The sequence below is a fragment of the Cetorhinus maximus genome, chromosome 26 (assembly GCF_964194155.1).
Source record: "Cetorhinus maximus chromosome 26, sCetMax3.hap1.1, whole genome shotgun sequence".
NCBI classification, from domain to species: domain Eukaryota; kingdom Metazoa; phylum Chordata; class Chondrichthyes; order Lamniformes; family Cetorhinidae; genus Cetorhinus; species Cetorhinus maximus.
In genome coordinates, this window is record NC_135904.1 from 36,161,887 (window position 1) to 36,184,323 (window position 22,437).

Here is a 22,437-nt window from a genome sequence, read left to right on the forward strand (position 1 = left end):
TCTGATCTCTCTTTCTTCTAGAGATATATTAAGAAATTAGCTTGTGTAAATCACTCAGAAAAGGTACAACATCAATCAATGGACATCAAATATCTTATTTTCTTTGACCTAGGCTGCATGTGATCTAATATTTTTCAAGCTGCACAGCTCCTTTTTGATCACACAATCCAATGTCAGCCAAACAACCTAAATGTCAATCGTAAATGAAATCTTAATCACTTCCATGTGTGGCTGCAGCAATGATTTGTTTCCCCACCCAAGAGCCATGATAATTAATTGGCAGCAGAATCAAGGTTCAGCATTATTAATATGGTGAGATAGTGATGCTTTACAAGTCTCAGAAGTATCCAGGGACTCTACTGCCTCAAAAATGAAATAGGAAGAGGCTGGAGCACAAACCTGTGTAATCCTTTTGTAGATGTGCAATGTTTAAAGGCAGTAACAATAGCTGGGGCTACTGCCTGTGAAACTCCAGTCTAAGTTAGTGCAGAAAGTTCAGTATTGGACTTGTGCAGGGGCAGTACCTGGTGGTGCACGTGCAATGAACAGTGATTGCTACACAAGGGCTAAGGCAAGATTGTTCTATCTACCACTAGGTGGAAAATCTAGCCAATGTCACTCTATTGCTTGTGGCTAAATTGGAAAGTGGGGAAGTTATGCTAAAGCTGTATCAAACCTTATGCTAAGCCTGTTTCGAAGAAAGAGGACAAGGCAAAGCAGCAAGGTTGCAATAAGGGAAATGATAATCAGAGTGTGTCAGAATGTACAAACTTAAGAGTGCACCAGCAGATAAGGTTAGAGGTTGTGAAAATAATAAAAAGATAGAATTGATGGCACAAGTGGAAGTAAACATGGCCGAAGGGTGACCAAGGCTGGAAGCTGAATATTCAGGGGTATTCAACATTTAGGAATGATAGGAGAAAGGAGCTGGGGTAGTGCTGTTAATAAAGGATGCGATCAGTACATCAGTGAGAGAGGATCTTAGATTGGAAGATCAAGGTGTAGAATCTGTTTGGGTGGAGCTAAGAAACAGCAAGAGGCAGCAAACATTGGTGGGAGTTGTTTATAGGCTGCCAAACAGGAGTGGTAATGTAGGCTATGGTATAGATCATGAAATTAGAGGTGCATGTAATAAGGGTAATCTCTCATTACATAATATTAAATCTAAAATAATCCGATCCCTAGTTAGTTCTTCAAAATACTGCCACTTCATAGAAATCCACTTTGTACAAACTCCAGGAATTCTTCCTCTACAGCACTAGTGCTAATTAGGTTTACACAATATATATGTGAATTGAAGTTGCCCATTATTACTATATTTTCCATGTTACATGCTGCTCTAATTTCCTGATTTATACTGTGCCCAACATGACCACTACAGTTTGATTGCCTATAAATAACTCCCACAAATGTTTGCTGCCTTTTGCTGTTTCTTAGCTCCACCCAAACTGATTCTACATCTTGATCCTTCAATCCAAGATCCTGTCTCACTAATGTACTGATCTCGTCCCTTATTAACAGCGCTACCCCACCTTCTTCTCCTTTTTGCCTATCCTTCCTAAATGATGATTATCGTTGAACATTCAGTTCCCAGTCTCGGTCACCTTGTAACCACGTCTTCATAATGGCAATTAAATCATACCCATTTACCTCTATTTGTGCCTTCAAATCATATACCTTGTTGTGCATGCTGTGTACATTCAGACATTGTGCCCTTAATTTTGCCTTTTTAACATTGCTCTGCATTCTGATCATATTTGATGCTTGCCTTCGCTTTGTCAGTCTTCTAATTTTGCTTGCTACCTTTCTATTTCTTGATACCAGTTTTGCTTCCCTCTAATCTGAGCTTCCTCTCAGGTTCCCATCCCCTTGCCAATCTAGTTAAAATTCTCTCCAACAGCACTAGCCAATCTCCCTATGAGGACGTTAGTCCCAGTCCCGCTAAGGGACAGGATTAGCCCATTCAGCTCGTCGAGCCTGCTCTGCCATTCAATATGATCATGGCTGATTGAACACTTGCCTTTTACCCACACTATCCCCATAGCCCTTTATGTTATTGTTAATCAGAAATCTATCAATCTCTACTTTAAACACACTCAATGACTGAGCTTCCACTGCCCTCTGGGGTAGAGAATTCCAAAGATTCACAACCCTCTGGGTAAGGAAATTTCTCCTCATCCCAGTGGCTTCCCCCTTATTTTGAAATTGTGTCCCCTGGTTCTAGTCTCCCTAACCAGGCAAAACATCTCACCTGCATCTACCATGTCTATTCTTTTAAGTATTTTGTAGGTTTCAATGAGATCACCTCTCATTCTTTGAAACTCTAGAGAATGCAGGCCCAGTTTCCCCAATTTCTCTTCATAAGACAGTCCTGCCATCTCTGGAACAAGTCTGGTGAACTTTCGTTACACTCCCTCTACAGCAATAATATCCTTTCTGAGGTAAGGGGACCAAAGCTGCACACAGTAGTCCAGGTGCGGTCTAACAAGCTTCTGAAGCAAGACTTCACTACTCCTGTACTCAAATCCTCTTGCAATAAAGGCTAACATTCTATCAGCCTTCCTAATTGCCTGCTGCACCTGCATGTTAACTTTCAGTGACTTATGGACAAGGAGACCCGGGTCCCTTTGTACATCTACACTTTCTAATCTCTTACCATTGAGGAAATACTCTGCACATCTGTTCCTTCTATCAAAGTGGGTAACCTCATATTTTTCCACATTATATTCCATTTGCCATGTTCTTGCCCACTCACTAAGTCTGTCCAAATTCTCCTGTAGCCGCTTTACATCTTCCTCACAACACACATTCCCGTCTAGCTTTGTATCATCTGCGAACTTGGAAATATTACATTTGGTCCCCACATCCAGATCATTGATATATATTGTGAACAGCTGGGGCCCAAGTGCTGATCCTTGCAGTATCTACTAGTCACAGCCTGTCAACGCGAGAATGGCCCGTTTATTCCTACTCTCTGTTTTCTGCCTGTTAGCCAATCCTTAATCCATGCCAGTATGTTGCCTCCTATCCCATCTGCTTTTATTTTGCTAATCAACCTCCTGTGGGGGATTTTATTAAAAACCTTCTGAAAATCCAAGTATACTACGTCCATCGGCTCTCATTTATCAACTTTGTTAGTAACATCCTCAAAAATCTCCAACAAGTACGTCAAACATGATTTCCCATTCGTAATTCCATGCTGACTATGCCCAAGTATCCATTTCCCACATCCTTTATAATAGATTCTAGCATTTTCCCCTCTACTGATGTAAGGCTAGCAGGTCTGTAGTTCCCTGTTTTCTCTCTTCCTCCCTTCTTAAATAGTGGGGTGACATTTGCTACCTTCTAATCTACAGGAACCGTTCCAGAATCTATAGCATTTTGGAAAATGATCACCAATGCATCCACTATCTCTATAGCAACCTCTTTCAACACTCTGGGTTGCAGAATATCAGGTCCCGGGGGCTTAACTTTCAATCCCATTTATTTCTCCAGTACAACCTTCTTACTTATCCTAATTTCTTTCAATTCCTCATTTGCCCTAGTCCATTGCATCTCTAAATCTGGGAGATTTCCTGTATCTTCCTCAGCAAAAACAGACACAAAGTAATCATTTCGCTTCTCTGCCATTTTCCTATTCCCATTATGAATTCTCCTGACTCTGTCTGTAATGGATTCACGTTTGTCTTAGCCAAACGCTTCCTCTTCACACACCTATAGAAGTTTTAACAGTCCGTTTTTATGTTTTTTACTAGGTTGCATTCATATTCTATTCTCCCTTTCTTTACCAGTTTCTTGGTCCTCCTTTGCTGTATTCTATAAACCTTCCAATCCTCAGGTTTACGACTACTTCTGGCAACTTTATAAGCCTTTCCTTTAATCTTATACAATCCTTAACTTCCTTTGTTAGCCATGGTTGACTGACTTTTTTTGGGCTTTCGCACCTTGAAGGAATGTATAGGGTGCTGTAAGGATGTAATAGTTCTTTGAAGACTATCCATTGCCTATGTACACTCATACCTTTTAATATATTTTCCCAATCCACCTCAGCCAATTTGTCCCTCCTGCCTTCATAATTTCCTTTATTCAACTTTAACACCCTTACTTCAGAATGAACTACTCACTTTCAAACATAAAATAAAATTCTACCATATTGTAGTCACTCATCCCTAAAGGTTCTTTTACAAGATTATTAATTAGCCCTTTTTCATTACATAATACTTGATCTAAAGTAGCCCATCCTCTATAAAAACAAAAAGCTAAAAGCTACTGCGGATGCTGGAAATCCAAAACAAAAACAGAATTACCTGGAAAAACTCAGCAAGTCTGGCAGCATCGGCGGAGAAGAAATCAGTTAACGTTTCGAGCCTTCATGGCCCTTCGGCAGTTCTGCCAAAGGGCCATGAAGGCTCGAAACGTTAACTGATTTCTTCTCCGCCGATGCTGCCAGACTTGCTGAGTTTTTCCACGTAATTCTGTTTTTGTTTTAGCCCATCCTCTAGTTGGCTCCTCAACATTCTGCTCTAGAAAACCATCCCTAACACACTCCAGAAACTTGTCTCCCACAGTATTAGAGCTCAATTGGTTTACCCAGTCTATATGCAGATTGAAGTCACCTGTGATTACTGTATTGCCCATGCTACATGCTTCTCTCATCATCTGATTACTACCATGCCTCACATTACCACTACTGTTTGGTGACCGATAAACAACTCCAACCAATGTCTGCTTGTCATGAAGCTATTAATGTATATAATATTTTGGAAATTTTTTTTTTAAAATAGAGGTTTAGTCTAGGGTATATCTTAATGGGATTAAAGCCAGCTAGTCTGGATGCTTTGATATGTACTAGTTTTGATATGTAAGAGAGATAGCGTGCATTTGCATTTTTTGAATACAGTATTCAAGAAGTGGGGTGAAAATTGACACCTTTCTGGCAGCTACCAAGCAATATGTTTATATTACTAATAAAATTGGTACAATGAAAAGGGGTTTCATTGTTAAAAGAGATTGTTGATACAATGAGAATTAACATTCAATGGGGCTGGTAGGTATAACTTAAGTAGTTTTCGGGTGTGCAGAGCAGAAGCAATGTGAGATCAAAAGGCAGCTGCAAGCCTCCAACTGACTCCACAGTGAAAGGAACCTCATTTTGAATTTGTAAGGTGAAAATGCTTTGCCTGGTGTTTTGGTTAAGTCTATGGGTTGGTGTTACCTAAACGGAGATTAGTTTGGGAATTTGTTAAAAGTTATGATAGTAGTAATTTGTAGCCATGTATATATATTTTAACCTGTGTAAATAATAAAATGTTTCATTTAATTTAATGTAAAACCTCGAGAACTAGTAGTCTGATTCCTGCATTTAGAGTCGCACCTCCAAGACAACATTTAAAATTATAGGTTATGACAGTTGTTTAAAATTTCCCTCTGGGATTTTTAAATAACTCCGCTTTACCAACTGCATCGGTCATTAAGCTGCTGCCCTTTGCTGTTTCTTAGCTCCATTCAAACAGGTTCCACACGTTGTTTTTCTGATCTGAGATCCTATCCCTTATTATCAGTGCAATTCCACCTTCTTTACCTTCTTGTCTGTCCTTCCTAAACGTAGAATATCCTTGAATATTCAGTTCCCAGGCTTGGTCACCATAGAGCCATGTTTCCGTAATGGCAATTATATCATACCAATTTACCTCTATATGTGTCTTTAGATCATCTACCTTATTGTGAATGCTGCGCGCATTCAGGTAGAGTGCCCTTAACTTTGCCTTTTTGACATTATTCTACATTCGAAGCATACTTAATGCTCTGCTTTGTTTCTCCTCCCTTCTAGTCTCACCACTACTTCCTGTTACCAACTTTACTTTCTTCCAATTTGGGCCACCATTCAGGTTCCCACCCCCCTGACAAGTTAGTTTAAACCCACCCCCACAGCACTAGCAAATCTCCCTGTGAGTAAATCAGTCCCAGTCCTGTTAAGATGTAACCCGTCCAGCTTGTACAGGTCCCACCTGCCCCAGAACGGGTCCCAATGCCTCCTACACCAGTTCACCAGCCATGTATTTATCGATCTATCCTACTATTCCTATGCTCGCTAGCATATGGCACTGGGAGTAATCCTGAGATTACTGCTCTTGAGGTCCTGCTTTTTAATTTCCTTCCTAACTCCCTGAAATCTGCTTTCAGGACCTCATCCCTCTTCCTACGTATGTCACTGTTACCAATGTGGACCACAACTTCTGGCTGATCCCTCTGCCTCTGAAGGATGTCCTGCAGCTTCTCCGTGACAGCCTTGACCCTGGCACCAGGGAGGCAACACACCATCCTGCAGTCACGTTTACTGCCGCAGAAACGCCTGTCTGATCCCCTGACCATGGAATCCTCCATCGCTATTACCCTTCCATTGTTCTTCCTACCCGGTACAGCGGAGCTGTCCATGGTGCTACAGGCATGGCTCTGGTTGCACTCCCACCTGCCCCAGAACCGCTCCAAATGCCTCAGAAATTTGAATCCCCCCCTTCTACACTAATTCTCCAGACATGTGCTCAATCTTCCTATTCTTATGCTCACTCACATGTGGCACTGGGAATAATCTTGAGATTACCATTTTTGAAGTTCAGCTTTTTAATATCTTTAACAATTCCCTAAAATCTGATTTCAGGTCCTCATCCCTCTTCCTACCAATGTTGCTGGTACCAATGTGGACCGTGACCTCTGGCTGTTCAACCTCCCCCAGAAGAATGTCCTGCAGCCGCTCTGTGACATCTTTGAGCCTGGCACCAGGAAGGCAACAAACCATCTTGGGGTCATGTCTAGGGCCGCAAAAATGCCTGCCTGTTCTCCTAACAATCCCCTCTCACTATTTCTCTTCCACTCTTCTTTCTCCCTTCCTTTGCAGCTGAGCCACTTGTGGTGCCATGGACTAGGCTCTTGCTACACTCCTCTGAGGAACTATTGCCCTCACCAGTATCCAAAACGGAAAACTGGTTAGCAAGCAAGATCCACTCAGGGGACTCCTGCACTATTTGCCTGGTTCTCTCAAACTGCCTGGTCGTTAGTCGCTCATTTCCTCTCTGCCTGTACGTTTCTACACAGCTGTGTGACCACCTCCCGAAACGTGCTATTCACGTAGATGCACCACAGTGACTTCAGCCGTCACTCGAGTTCTGAAACACAAAGCTCAAGCTTCTGCAGCCGGTGACACTTCCTGCATACGTCTTTGTCGTTGACGTGTGTCCATGACTTCCCACATGCCGCAGGCTGCACATTACACTTGCTGAGCTGCTCTGCCATACCCTAACTTTACAATCTATTTCTTATAAGTAGAATAAGGAGAATAACTTAACAATTACTCACCAATCAGCTTCTTCCCCTGTACCAAAGGAAGAAGCAAATACTAGAAGCTGGAAAAGGTGGAAAAAGTACCTCCTTCCCATTTTCACCAAACTCCCATACTCACCAAACTCCCAGCTGCTTACTCTGTGAAGTCATACTCCGTGCAAGTTGCACTGAGATGTCTATATTTGTACTAGCTGAGACTCAGATGAGTCAGCTTTGCTATAGCTTTAGAAACCAGATTAAGCTAGCTGTCTGATTAACTAAATACAGCTGCTTTCTAATAGAGAGCTTGTTTACCCCTGCTTAAGCCTGGAAGATTAAACTTAAACATTAATTTTTAGTTAAATGCTAAATGCAAACAAAACTCAATTTTTAGAACGAGATTAACCCTTAAGATTCCCACACTCACAAAACTCACAGCTGCTCACTCTGTGAACTCACACTCAGTATATGTGGGCATATACATCAGGAAAGGATTAACAGGCTGGGTCTCTTTTCTCTTGAAAAATTAAGGCTGAGGGGTGACCTAATCGAGAGCTTTAAAATTATGAAAGGTTTGATAGAATAGATATTGGAAGAATATTTCCTCATGTGGGGAACAGCCTAACTATTGGTCATCAATATAAGACAGTAATCAAGAAATCCAATGGGGAATTCGGAAAAAACTTCTTTATCCAAAGAGTAGTGAGAATGCAGAACTCACTGCCGTAGGGAGTGGTTGAAGTAAATAGTCTAGATGCGTTTAAGGAGAGGCTAGATGAGGAAATGAGGGAGAAGAGAATAGAGATTATGATGGTAGATTCAGATGAGAAAGCTGGGAGGAGGCTCGAGTGCAGCATAAACACCAACATGGACTGAATGGCCTGTTTCTGTGCTGAATATCCTATATGATCCTATGTAATGAAACTGATATGCCCCTCAAATATATATAGGTACAAAGTGGATAGTGTATATATCCACAGTATATGTACAGTACACAGCATGCAACACACCCACAAGAAACACTCACGCAGTAATAATCAAACCGAGAATCAGTGAATAAAGAACGAGAAACTGTCTAGTATTATCAATAAGGAATTTCTTTCCTTGTTACGCCCACTTAGAATGGGGCCCTACAATCCTCATGGGTGAAAGAGTTATTTATATATTTTTATTGTTGTTTATAGTACCTTTATAGCCTATGTGTTTGAATTTATTTATAATATTTCATTTTAGAATCGTTCTAAAATCAAACATCTGTTTGACCTGATAATTATATCTGTCTGCTATTTTTAGTTTGGAGAATTAAAATTACATACCAGAATCTTAAACATAGAATAGATGAGGGACACAGAGCTGAGTAACAATTCATTCCATTTTGATGTAAATATTGGCAAAATGGGGAGCGTAGAGTTTGTGCCACCGATTGGGAACCTCATTGGCTGCCCAGAAATATCGTTAGATTAGACTCACAATGAAGGCTTGTTTGTCAGTGAGTGTAGATCATGTCGGGTAGAGGGAAAGGTGGTAAGGGGCTGGGCAAAGGCAGAGCCAAGCGGCACCATAAAGTCCTTCGCGATAATATACTAGACTCACAATGTAAGTGGTGATCCAGGAAACTGGGCAGCAAGTGTCCCAGTGTCCAACATCTGCAACCTGTGGGCAAAACTTCTCATTGGCGACAGAGGTTGGGGGCAATTCACCCTTAACCACAGCTTTGCCAACTGTGAGAAGCTCCTGAAGTCTTTTGAAGGAAAGTTTTCAACTTCCACGAACTCAAGCATCAAAAAGTGAAGTTTGAGAACCAGTTGTTGATCTGGTCGCCTTATGAACAACACAGGAACCCTGGTATTCCTTTGGAAGAGCATCTGAGGTGACGAGGAGCTTCTTCAGTCCCATACGTATCTCACCCACATTTCAGGGTCAGAAGCACTTGCATAATGTGTGCAGATGCTCATTTCTGGACCAGCGTAATTGAGACAGTAGCTTCAGAGGAGAATTTAGTATGAATCAGGTAGTGTGTGTATGCGTGTGTCATATGAACATATAAATTAGGGTGAGGATTAGGTCATTCAGCCCTTTGAGCCTGCTCCGCCATTTAATACGATCATGGCTGACCCGATTGTGGTCTTAACTCCACTTTCCTGTCTACCCACTATACCATTGACTCCCTTGTCAGTCAAGAATCTATCCTACACAGCCTTAAAAATACTCAATGACCCAGCCTCCATTGCTCTCTTGGGAAGAGAATTCCACAGATCAACGACCCTCTGAGAGAAAAAAATTCTCCTTCTCTCCATCTTAATTGGGAGGCCCCTTATTTTTAAACTGCATCCCCTGGTTCTAATCTCTCCCACAAGGGGAAACATTCTCTCAGCGTCCACCCTGTCAAGTCCCCTCAGGACCTTGTATATTTCAATAAGATCACTTGTCAGTCTTCTAAACTTCAATGATACAGGCCCAACCTTTCCTCATAATTACAACCCCTTCATCCCAGGAATCAGCTGAGTGAACCTTCTCTGTACTACTTCTAGTGCAATTATCTCCTCCTCAAGTAAGGAGACACAGTACTTCAGATATGTTCACACTAAAGCCCTGTGCAACTGTAGCAAAACATCCCTACTTTTATATTCCATTCCCCTCACAATAAACGACAACATTCCATCCACCTTCCTAATCACTTGCTGTACCTGCATACTAACCTTTTGTGATTCAAGTACCAGGACACCTAGTCTGAACCGCAGAATTCTGCAACCTCTCTCCTTATAAACAATACGCTGCTTTTCTATTCTTCCTGCCAAAGTGGACAAGTTCACATCTTCCTACATTATGCTCCATCTTTTGCCCACTCACTTAGCCTGTCTATATCCCTTTGCAGACTCCTTATGTCCTCTTCACAACTTACTCTCCTGCCTATATTTGTGTCATTAGCAATTTGGCAACCATACATTTAGTCCCTTCATCCAAGTCATTCATATAGATAGTAAATAATTGAAGTCCCAGCACTGATCCCCTGTGACATTCCACTGGTTACATCTGAGAATGATCCATTTATTCCTATTCTCTGCTTCCTGTTAGCTAACCAGTTCTATAATCATGCTAATTATGTTACCACTTACACCATGAGTTCTTATTTTGTGTAATAACTTTTGATGTGGTACTTCATCAAATGCCTTTTTAAAATCCAAGTACACATCTACAAATCCCCTTTACCCTTGTTGCTTGTCTGCGTGTGTGTGTGTCTATCCCTTGCTGGAGTTCTTATTCCTGTCCTTTATTAAGAAGCAATAACTAAATGCATTTAGCATGGAAACAAAACTGAGTATCAGTCGAAATGGAACATTGATTCCTTCGTGCTTAATCTCCTTCTTGTGCCTCTTCCAATTATATTTTTTGATACAAGTTTACACACAAATATTTATATAGCTGACCCTAGATTAAAGATAGACTTTTAAAAAAATATCTAAAACTAATTTCTGTCGGTTGAGCTTTTCAATGCTAAAGCTTGGGTGCATACTCCAGGCTGACACTCCAGTGCAATGCCAAGGGAGTGCTGCTGTTGGAGGTGTCGTCTTTTGGATGAAATCTTAAAGCTGTTGTTCTTGTGGCTCAGATTGATGCTATAGATGTCATGGCATTACTGAAAGGACAGGGAATTCCCCCTGGCCAACAATCCTCCTCCAACCAACACCATGAAAAACAGATTAACAGATAATTTGTCTCATTATTCTCTGCCATGCCAAATTCACCAACATAACAATGATGCATCCTAGCAACAAACTGCATGCAAGACACTTGGGTTGCTTCTGCCATTATATAAGTGCAAGCTTTCTTTGTAAAGGCTTTAACTGGAGGAACCATTGCCTAAGATACTTGTGTGCCATTGAATAGTTTTTGCGTATGACAGAGGTTCTTACCGTGACTGACATGGATGTATATTGCACTTCCTGACCTGTGGATCTGGACGAGCCAAATTTTGACAGTCGCTGTCATTCACCACCACCACCGTCTTATTAATAATCTTGGTGCAGTGGACAATCGTTTTGCGCTCACCTGAAGACAGCAAACATAGTGTGAAGAGAAACAAGAAACAAGGATACTGCAAGCTGAATGCAGGGAACCACCCTGCATCCTGCCACAAATACTAAGCTTTTCTATTCAAACGTTAAAGGTGCTCTGGGATTGCTCTCAGGCACTTGTCTCCTACAGGCTACCCTTGTGCTTCCAGCAGTCCAATGAACTGGATTTTGTTGGAGTGCCATCTAGCGGGCTGTAATTATACTGGGTTTTGGTGACGGTCACTGCTCTAACTCTGTCAGCGCTGAGAGAAGGATGATCCACAATGGGAATTCGGAATGTTGCACGATGAGGTTACGACATAACATGTTAAAGAAAGCACAGAATACTTTGGTGATTCTGTGACACAATTAAGTTGTGCATGTATGGTGGTCAGTCTGTCACCCAGTTGTTCATCGCCAACCTCCAGGCTGCATATTGCGACAGGTTCACAGAGTCAACACCAGCATAATCGTAGTGGAAATTCAGCAAAAGATGCCTCTCTCCAGATACTGGGATATTAAAGGGCCACATTTTTTCAGAAGTGTTTGGTGCTTTCAAACCTGTGAATTGATTTATTCCGTACTTTCAATCACAGCCTCAGGTGCTGAGAAATATTAATAGTTCAGAACATCTCTTTTCAATCCTTGGACTGAGTCTCAGGTTATTTGTTAAAAAGCCCCAATCTCACGCTGGTATATTGCAATGCAACTGTGGGCATCAGGCAGGCTGCACCCCAGGATGTCCGTCTTGGGCTGGTGAACTGCTATGAAATACTGTATAAAATCAAAGGGTTACATGCAAACTGGCGCGAGTTGTATGGAATTTTACACAGCCTGTGATTTTTCATTGATTCCCATGGGAGATGTTTTTCTGATGTGCTCACACCACGTGAGGTTCCTTGCCTGGGTTGTGCATTTGTACTATATTCCATTGTACATTTAATGCTTCATCTTAGTTGTTCATGCACATTGAAAGCTCTCTATGTTTCAGTCACATGTGTCTTTACATGTTGGCATCTTTTTTTTAAGTAAAATGTTTGTGACTGTCCCAAAATATTTTTGTTCAGAATGTTAATTGAAACCATTTCCCTTCTCTTTTTTTTGTTTTCCAACAGTCTGTCCTCAATTGCAAGTACAAAACCTTTATTAAAAGGGATGGATTGTAAACTTTTGGCCATTTGCTAATGCTGTTGTATGACACCCAAAGAACGATACAGCTCAGAAGTCCATTTGGCCCGTCGTGCCTGTGCTGGGTCCTTCAACGAGCTATCCAATTATTCCCGTTCCTCCACCCTTTCCCCAACCTTTTGAAGCTTGTTACTGAATCTGCAGGCGGTGCATTCCAGGATTAAACTGGATGACACAGACATCACAGGTGCAGTACAGGATACACACAAACAGATTAGGCTGTGTACACATAGTGAAGCTGCAGCCATGAAAGGCCACATCTGGTTTACAACTAAAACTCTGCTGAATGGGAGGTATAAATTCTGGCCAATATCAAGACAAACTCCTATAAATTAAAAATTCCAGGTTGATTTAATCAGTGGTATTCTAAGGAGAATTAGGGTAGAGGTCCATTTGAGACCTCAAGGAGTGAGGTCGCCCAGGCAAGGGCCCTGTGTTCAGGGTTACGAGCCATGGCAAATGGAGGAACCAGCGAATTTTTGGTGGTGATGGTGGAGCAGCTAGAACCTCTGGGGACAACATTTGCTTACAAGCAGAGGATCTTTTGGGGAGAGGGCTTGTGTTTCCTTTAAGCACACATGAGGAAGGCACAGGCAATCACCTCATATTATTTTCTCTAGTCATATTGTTCAGTTAAAATTGAAAATGGGAGGCTCTTATGAACAACTGAAGATTGTGAAGCATGGAGAAATAAGCACAGGACCTGTCAGCCTTGGGCAGATCACTGCTACATTTAAAGGAGAATATATCTAGCAATTGTAAAACAAAACACACCCAAACAAGTTCCTACTTGAGAGAGCAACTGTAAACCTGAAATGCAGAGAAGAATGCACTACATTTTCACACATCTGATTGCAAAATTGCTAGTTGATGTGGCACTGTTATTACACTGATTTACACATTGCTGTAAGCCTGGTGGCCTGGCAGCTCTTGGAGCTGGGCACATTGCCTTGAGTGTTCATTTCCCGCAGATGAAATGGACACCATAAGCCCACTGGAATATGGGTGACATTCCCAGAAGCGTCAGGTCACACTGGCTAACCTTTACATGACTCACCACCCTCCACCAATGCCAAGTGTTCTGTTTTACAGTAACTGGAGATAATGACAGGCTAATGGAGAACAGGCCCCAAATACACAATGTTGGACTTCAACTCTCAACTCTGCAACTACCAACTCTGCTCTCATTGGTTCAAGTCTCACTTCAATCAGTTGGGGCATGAATTTCGCGTCCTGCTGAGGTTAGGAATGAAGGCAATCTATATCAGTGATTTGGATGTGGGGACCAAAAGTAACATTTCCAAATTTGCTGATGACACAAAACTAGGTGGGAATGTGAGCTGAGGAGGATGCGAAGAGGCTTCAGGGGGATTTAGACAGGCTAAGTGAGTAGGCCAGAACATGGCAAATGTAATATAATGTGGAAAAATGTGAAGTTTTCTGCTTTGATAGGAAAAACAGAAATGCAGAGTATTTCTTAAATGGTGAGAGATTGAGAAATGTTGATATCTAAAGGGACCTGGATGTCCTTGTTCATAAGTCACTGAAATATAGCATGCAGATACAGCAAGCAATTAGGAAGGCAAATGGTATGTTGGCCTTTGTTACAAGAGTATTTGAGCACAGGAGTAAGAATGTCTTGCTACAATTGTATAGAGCCTTGGTGAGACTGCACCTGGTGACCTGGTGTGTTGTGTAGTTTTGATCCCCTTACCTAAGGAAGGTGACATGTCCGTAAGGCATGGGACAAATCATAAACTATGTAAATCAAACTTTATTCTTTTTTGCTTATTTAAAAATGAACTCTGCTGAACCAAAAGATGGCCACCACAAGTCACCTGATGTATGAAATTGTAAAGTGACCACTAAGGCATTATATGGATTGCACTGGAGACATGCCCTGACATGTTGCTCCTGGAATCCCACACCTGGGACTGTCAAGGTCCATTCCAAAAAGGAACAATTGAAAGGAAATGGACGTCGTTTGCATCTTTATAAGCTTATCCATCTAGCAGGGTCTGAGGGTCGACCAAGACGATAGCTACCCAAACAGGGTCATTAATATAGACGATGACTCTTTCAGGGGCTAATAACTAGGACGCTATAAGCCATAATACAAAAGCCAACTCCAGACACCTGATAAACATCCCTTCATGAAATCATTGTGAAGGAAGGAAGTCACATGACTCGAGTGACCATTGTGAAATCTCTTTATACATTTGAGAGCTCAGAAGCAGGCCAGCCGGATGATTTACCTCTAGACTACATGATAAACAGCAGAACTCCAGGCTGACCAGGCAGCCTGCAACAAGCCCTCTTGAAACCTGTTTATCTAGAAGCCACTGGAGTTCTCCTGTCAAGCAGACCAAGTCTCTGAATATCAACCTCATCTCACTGCGGCGCCATCATCTTAAAGGAATTCTGCACTTCTGCCTTCAGCCAGGAACCTGCCTGAATTGGAATTTCTCCATGAGGGAGCCACCTCTAGATTTGGACTTTCTGGGCTCTAGAAATCACGTGAACAGATATCTATTTCTGTGGTTCTTTTTACTGTTAAGTTATTCATGGTTGTAAAAACCCCTCTTTTATTTTTCCCTTACAGTATACTTGTGTGCTTGTGTGTCAGTAGTTGCAATCATCCCCCGGGTTTGAATGTGTGAATAAACTAAACTTCCGCTTTAATCCTAAGAGAGTTTGCTGCCAGTTATTTTAAAAATTGACCACACAAACCAAAGGTTTTTGGAATAAGCGGCACAGCCTATTATAAACAAAGAAATACACTTCTGCTTATGGACAGACAGCGAGAGAATAAAGGAGTTCAGTTTTGCCCATCTCTGTCTGTAACAAAGGATATACTTACAATAGGAGGAGTGCAACAAAGGTTCACCAGACTGATCCCTGGGATTGCAGGCTTGTCCAATGAGGAGAGACTGGGGAGATTGGGAGACTGGCTGGGCTATAGGGACACAGTCTTAAACTAGAACATAAGAAATAAGAGCAGGAGTAGGGCATTCAGCCCCTCAAGCCTGCCTGGCCATTCGATAAGATCATGGCTGATCTGCCCCAGGCCTCTTTTGTGCCAGCTCCTCAGAGCCCTCAACTCCCCGATATTTCAAAAATCCATCTACCCCCTCTTTAAATGCTTTCAGTGATCTAGTCTCCACAACTCTCTGGGGTAGAGAATTCCAGGCATTCAATACCCTCTGAGAGAAGTTCCTTCGTATCTCAGTTTTAAATGAGTGTCCCTTTATTCTGTAACTATGTCCGCTAATTCGAGATCCCCACTAGTGGAAACATCTTCTCAACATCTACCCTGTCAAGCCCCCTCAGAATCTTGTACGTTTCAATAAGATCACCCCTCATCCTTCTAAACGCTAATGAATAAAGGCCTAACCTATTTAGCCGTTCTTGATAGGTCAACCCCTTCATCCTAGGAATCAAACTAGTGAATCTCTTTGCCAATGCCAATATCCTTTCTTAAATACGGAGACCAAAACTGTACACAGTACTCCAGGTGCAGCCTCACCAACACCCTGTACAGTTGTAACAAGACTTTCCTATTTTTAATCTCCAACCCCCTAGCAATACAGGCCAAAAATCTATTTGCTTTCTTAATTACTTGCTGTAGCTGCATGCTAACTTCTTGTATTTCATGCACAAGAACACCCAGATCCCTCTGTGCTGCACTTCTTTGGAGTCTCTCTCCATTTAAATAATAGTCTGCCTTTTGATTCTTCCTACCAAAGTGCATGACCTGACACTTTCCTACATTAAACTCCATCTCCATCTCGATCATAGAGGTGGGCCATTTAGGACTAAGATGAGGAGGAATTCCTTCACTTAGAGAGTGGTGAATCTTTGGAATTCTCTACGCCAGGGGGCTATGGAGGTTCAGTCATTGAGTATATTCAAGACAGAGATCAATAGATTTCTAGCTATTAAAGATATCAAGAGATATAGAGGTATTTTTGGAAAATGGTGTTGAGGGAGATGATCAGCCATGATCTAGTTGAATGGCAGAGCAGGCTCGAGGGGCCTACTCCTGTTCCTATTTCCTACGTCCCTATCCTTACACTCCTTTGAAGCAACTAGTGTCACATTTCTAGGGTAAAGATGCCACATCAGGGCAAGTCGCAAAGTCGCACGTTGTGAAGCAAAGCGATATGAGTTTCGTAGGAACCTGGGCGTGTATTTGATCCCCTTTGCTTGTCCATGATAAATACTAGATTGAAGCTATTTGACTGTACCTCCTCCACACTGTACACTGCAGTCCCCCCAGCCAGTGTTTGTCCACAGGTAAAGAGGTTCCAGCTGTTTCCGTACTTCGCCTTTCCCTTCAATGGAATTGTTCACCGAGATTGTGTATTCATAGTGGATGCCGTAACTTTGATCATGGAATAGCAGCACCTATTTTGCGGAACAAAAATCTGTTAGAACACAAATTCCAGCAGCCTCTTAACTTCCTATGAAACTGCACTGTTAATTTGAGAGCTTTATTAATGATATCATTATCAGTACATCAGCTTTGAAACAGAACAAAACTCCCACAATTAATAGGTCTGGCATTTTTACGCTGTTTGCCCTTAAATAATTAATCAGTGGTAACCTGCACGGCTTTGGAATTAACTGCAAATCCAGGGAGTGTGAGTTAATGGCTTTAGCTACAAGCTGTTGAAAAATTTGAGGCCAGGTAGCTGGGTAAAGTCACAGTGTAATTACTGAGAAAATGTCATTCTTCAGGCATTACTATCAATCTCTTGTCCACACATTGCTACATGTTCATCAGAAATTAAAGACATGCAAGCGAAGCGCTTTTAAATGAAGAACATCAAGGGTACAGGGCTGGATTTTCACGGAGTCAGGAAGACACATCGGGCCTTTAGAGATGGCGGGTGGCACCCATATCCGGCAGTCCTGCCCCCATTCCAGACACATCCCATTTCTACTGGCTGGGGAAAGGGGGCAGAGCATGATTCACACAGGTGGGAAACCTGAACCCAGCAGGGCCATATGAAATTGGTGCTGAGTTCAAAAGACCCCATTTTCACTCTAGCAAGGGCCTTTATACTGCATCGTGGGAGTCATGAATTTATGGCGGTGACTTGAAAGTTCATGAAGGGTGGAGAAGTTCTATAGAACTGCCAAGCTGTGAAGTTATTTAAATCCCCAGCCCTTTAAATATTAAAAAATAAAACCGGCTATCAGTGAGAGTTGAAAAATAAATCTGGTCTAGAAGCTATAATTGCTGTTTGTTGAATTTACCAAAGGCTATCTTTATATCATTATTAATGCTTGGCTGGTTTCAGCAACCTATATATATCTCAGCGGGGGGATGTAAGTTCTCAGTTTGACTGACAGTTCAAAGAGGTTATTAAAGGATTGTCTGTTTTTGACGTGGCTTTGATGTGGGATCATGAATAAAAGTCTTTTCTTTAATAAAGGAGTGAACGCCCCTCAAGTACTTTAACTTTTAAACGGGTTTTCATGAATAGAACTATATTATAGTAAAGGCTGTACTAGATATTTAGACCTTTATTTTATTTCATCTCAACAAGGCGTCTGAGGTTTGGGTGAGTTGGCATCAGGGATGTAAGGGAAAAGGGTGGTGAGCTTGGAGCCTAAGTTGGCAATGAGTTGGCCTGGGGGCTATAAGGGCCATGGGGTGCGTGGGTGGCATAAGCTGGCATGGATGAGACATGGGAAGTGGTTGGAGAGGTGATGGGGTGTGAGGGGTGAAGGCTAGAGCGCCTAATATTTAATAAAACAGCTGGGACAAAGTCCCGGAGAACCATGGTGAGCCTTTTAACCAGTCCATCTCGGCACTCGGCACCCTGCGTAGCCGCCTCTGATCTGCGTCTGGGGGCGGTGGGCCCGACTCTATCTTGCATCCACCCCCAGCCCGCCCCCACCCCCCCACCCCACCCCACCAACCAAGGTGAAAATCGGATCTGACAGGGCACTTTTTCCCCGAGGTATGTGCGGTGAGCCGGGGAATTTCTCAAATCACATTCTCCGCCTCGGGAACAAAAATCTGGCCCATAGTGCAAGACACTTTGTGAATTGTTTATTCCTTATTAGCAATTAACTGATTTCTATATAAGTTACATGCTAATTACTTAGAAAAGTGAAAATGTGTTTACTAATGTGGGAAATGGGAGGGTGTTGGTGCATCCAGTGAAGCTGAAAGCTAAAAGCCATTTTCCTGCTTTTGTCACCACCTCTTGCAGTAGCTAGCTCTCATCGCTGTAATAAAGGAGTGTGGTGAAATTACAGCAACGTGTGACACTAGCAACAAAGGATCCAGATATTTTAAATTGCTGACATCGTTTGTCTATTTGGGAGCACGGATGCCATTTATGAGATTTCTCGGTTTCCTTTGTCGTGGACATGAGGCTCCACCCACCTTATACAAGATGTTGGCACCGAGGAGGTAGATACAAATCTCATTCCCCAGGTTCACTCAGGGCAAAGTGCAGTGCCAGAGACCAGCACTCTGTCAGCTGTAGTGAGAAAGCCCAGAATACAGGGGGCTCACCAAGGAGGGGGAGGTGAGATGTAGAGATGGGAGGGAGAGGGGACAGGCGAAGTAGGCTGCACTCAAGCCTTGTAAAAAATTCTTGCTAGGCTCCCTTAACACACGTGGCCAGGGTTGGGGTTGTAGGGTCAAGGCAACATGCTCTTCCCAATGGTCAGCAGGTGCTGAGTCAGGCACGGACCGGAAATAAAGGCACCACTGCTATATTTATGGATTTGAGGGTGGAGATTGAGCTAATGGTAATGTAGTACTTATGTTACTGGCCTAGTAACCTGACAGCCTAGATTAATAACCTAGAAAGCATTGTAGTATCAGAATTTTGATTCAGTTTGAAGTAGTCTGGGATCAATAAAAGTCACCATGAAGCTGTCAGAGAATTTTTATTTATGCTTTTCTTGGGATGTGGGCTAGGTCGCTGGCTAGGCCAGCATTTATTGCCCATCCCTAATTGCCCTGGAGGTGGTGCTAAGCCACCTTCTTGAACCACTGCAGTCTGAGGTGTAGGGACACCCACAGTGCTGTTAGGCAGGGAGTTCCAGGATTTTAGGGGGAGGCGATGGCATAGTGGTTTTGTCGCTGGACTAGTAATCCAGAGACCCAGGATAATGCTCTGAGACCCAGGTTCGAATCCCACCAAGGCAGATGGTGGAATTTGAATTCAATAAAAATCTGGAATTAAAAGTCTAATGATGACCATGAAACCATTGACGATTGTTGTAAAAACTCAACTGCTTCACTAATGCCCTTTAGGGAAGGAAATCTGCCGTCCTTACCTGGTCTGGCCTCCACATGACTCCAGACCCACAACAATGTGTTGACTCTTAAATTCCCTCTGAAATGGCCCAGCGAGCCACTCAGTTGTATCAAAAAGACTCAAAAAAGGAATGAAACCGGACGGGACACCCGGCATCGACCTAGGCACTGGAAATGACAACGGCAATCGCAGCCCTATTGACTCTACAAAGTCCTCCTCACTAACATCTGGGGGCTAGTGCCAAAAATGGGAGAGCTGTCTCACAGACTAGTCAAGCAACAGCCTGACAGCCTCATGTAATCATACCTTACAGATAATGTCCCATATTCCACCATCACCATCCCTGAGTATGTCCTGTCCCACCGGCAGGAAAGGCCCAGCAGAGGTGGCGGCACAGCGGTATACAGTTGGGAGTCCTCAACATCAACTCTGGACCCCATGAAGTCTCATGGCATCAGGTCAAACATGGGCAAGGAAACCTCCTGCTGATTACCACATACCGCCCTCCCTCAGTTGATGAATCAGTGCTCCTCCATGTTGAACATCACTTGGAGGAAGCACTGAGGGTGGCAAGGGCACAGAATGTACTCTGGGTGGGGGACTTCAATGTCCTTCACCAAGAGTGGCTCGGTAGCACCACTACTGACCAAGTCCTAAAGGATATAGCTGCAAGACTGGGTCTGCGGCAGGTGGTGAGGGTACCAACAAGAGGGAAAAGCATACTTGACCTCATCCTCACCAACCTGCCTGCCGCAGATGCATTTGCCCATGTCGGTATCGGTAGGGTTGATCAGTCCTTGTGGAGACGAAGTCCTGCCTTCACATTGAGGATACCCTCCATAGTGTTGTCTGGCACTATCACTGTGCTAAATGGGATAGGTTTTGAACAGATCTAGCAACTCAAGACTGGGCATCCATGAGGCACTGTGGCAGCAGCAGAATTGTATTCGAACACAATCTGTAAGCTCATGGCCTGGCACATCCCCCACTCTAGCATTACCATCAAGCCAGGGGATCAAGCCTGGTTCAATGAAGAGGGCATACCAGGAGCAGCACCAGGCATACCTAAAAATGAGGTGTCAACCTGGTGAAGCTATAACACAGGACTACTACTGTGCCAAACAGCATAAGCAACAAGTGATAGACAGAGTTAAGTGATCCCACAACCAACAAGTCAGATGCAAGCTCTGAGGTCCTGCCATGGTGTCGTGAATGGTGGTGGACAATTAAACAACTCACTGGAGGAGGAGGGTCCACAAATATTCCCATCCTCAATGATGGAGGAGCCCAGCACAGCAGTGTCAAAGATAAGGCTGAAGCATTCGCAACAATTTTCAGCCAGAAGTGCCGAGTGGATGATCCATCTCGGCCTCCTCTGGATGTCCCCAGCATCCACTGATGCCAGTCTTCAGCCAATTCGATTCACTCCACGTGGTATCAAGAAACGGCTGAAGGCACTGGATACTGCAAAGTCTATGGGCCCTGACAATATTCCAGCAATAGTACTGAAGAGTTGTGCTCCAGAACTTGCCGCGCCCCTAGCCAAGCTGTTCCAACACAGCTACAACACTGACACCTACCCGGCTATGTGGAAAATTGCCCAGGCATGTCCTGTAGACAAAAAGCAGGACAAATCCAACCCGGCCAATTACTGCCCCATCAGTCTACTCTTGGTCATCAGTAAAGTAATGGAAGGGGTCATCAACAGTGCTATCATGCGGCACTTGCTTAGCAATAACCAGCTCACTGATGCCCAGTTTGGGTTCTGCCAGGGCGACTCAGCTCCTAACCTCATTACAGCCTTGGTTCAAACATGGACAAAAGAGCTGAACTCTCGAGGTGAGGTGAGAGTGACTGCCCTTGACATCAAGGGCACATGTGACCAAGTGGGGCATCAAGGAGCCCTAGCAAAACTGGAGTCAATGGGAATCAGGAGGAAAACTCTCCACTGGTTGGAGTCATACCTAGCACAAAGGAAGATGGCTGTGGGTGTTGGAGGTCAATCATCTCAGTTCCAGGGCATCACTGCAGGAGTTCCTCAGGGTAGTGTCCGAGGCCCAACCATCTTCAGCTGCTTTATCAGTGACCTTCCTTCCATCATAAGGTCAGAAGTGGGGATGTTCGCTGATGATTGCACAATGTTCAGCACAATTCACGACTCCTCAGATACTGAAGGGTTCTATGTTCAAATGCAGCAAGACCTGGACAATATCCAGCCTTGGGCTGATAAGTGGCAAATAACATTCGCGCCACACAAGTGTCAGGCAATGACCATCTCCAACAAGAGAGAATGCAACCATCGCCCCCTAATGTTCAGTGGCATTACCATCACTGAGTTTCCCACTATCAACATCCTGAGGGTTACCATTGGCCAGAAACTGAACTGGACTAGGCATATAAATACTGTGGCTACAGGAGCAGGTCAGAGTCTATGAATCCTGCGAAGAGTAACTCACCTTCTGGCTCCCAAAAGCCAGCCGATATCTGCAAGGCACAAGTCAGGAGTGTGATGGAATACTTGATAGACTGTTCACCAATATCCATTACAAGCCTACTGACTCCCACAGCTACCTCAACTACAGCTCCTC

General features: G+C 43.2%; 1 protein-coding gene across 2 annotated transcripts in view; it reads right to left on the reverse strand.

Moving 5' to 3' along the window:
* adamts17 (ADAM metallopeptidase with thrombospondin type 1 motif, 17) overlaps positions 1-22,437 on the reverse strand; it is a 582,619-nt gene that overhangs the window by 80,445 nt on the left and 479,737 nt on the right. For both annotated transcript variants that reach the window (XM_078530484.1, XM_078530485.1), the window contains exons 18-19: positions 16,808-16,967; positions 11,232-11,367 (exon numbers count right to left, since the gene is read on the reverse strand). In XM_078530484.1, coding sequence (XP_078386610.1) covers positions 11,232-11,367; positions 16,808-16,967 — 296 coding nt within the window. The remainder of the gene's footprint in view (positions 1-11,231; positions 11,368-16,807; positions 16,968-22,437) is intronic.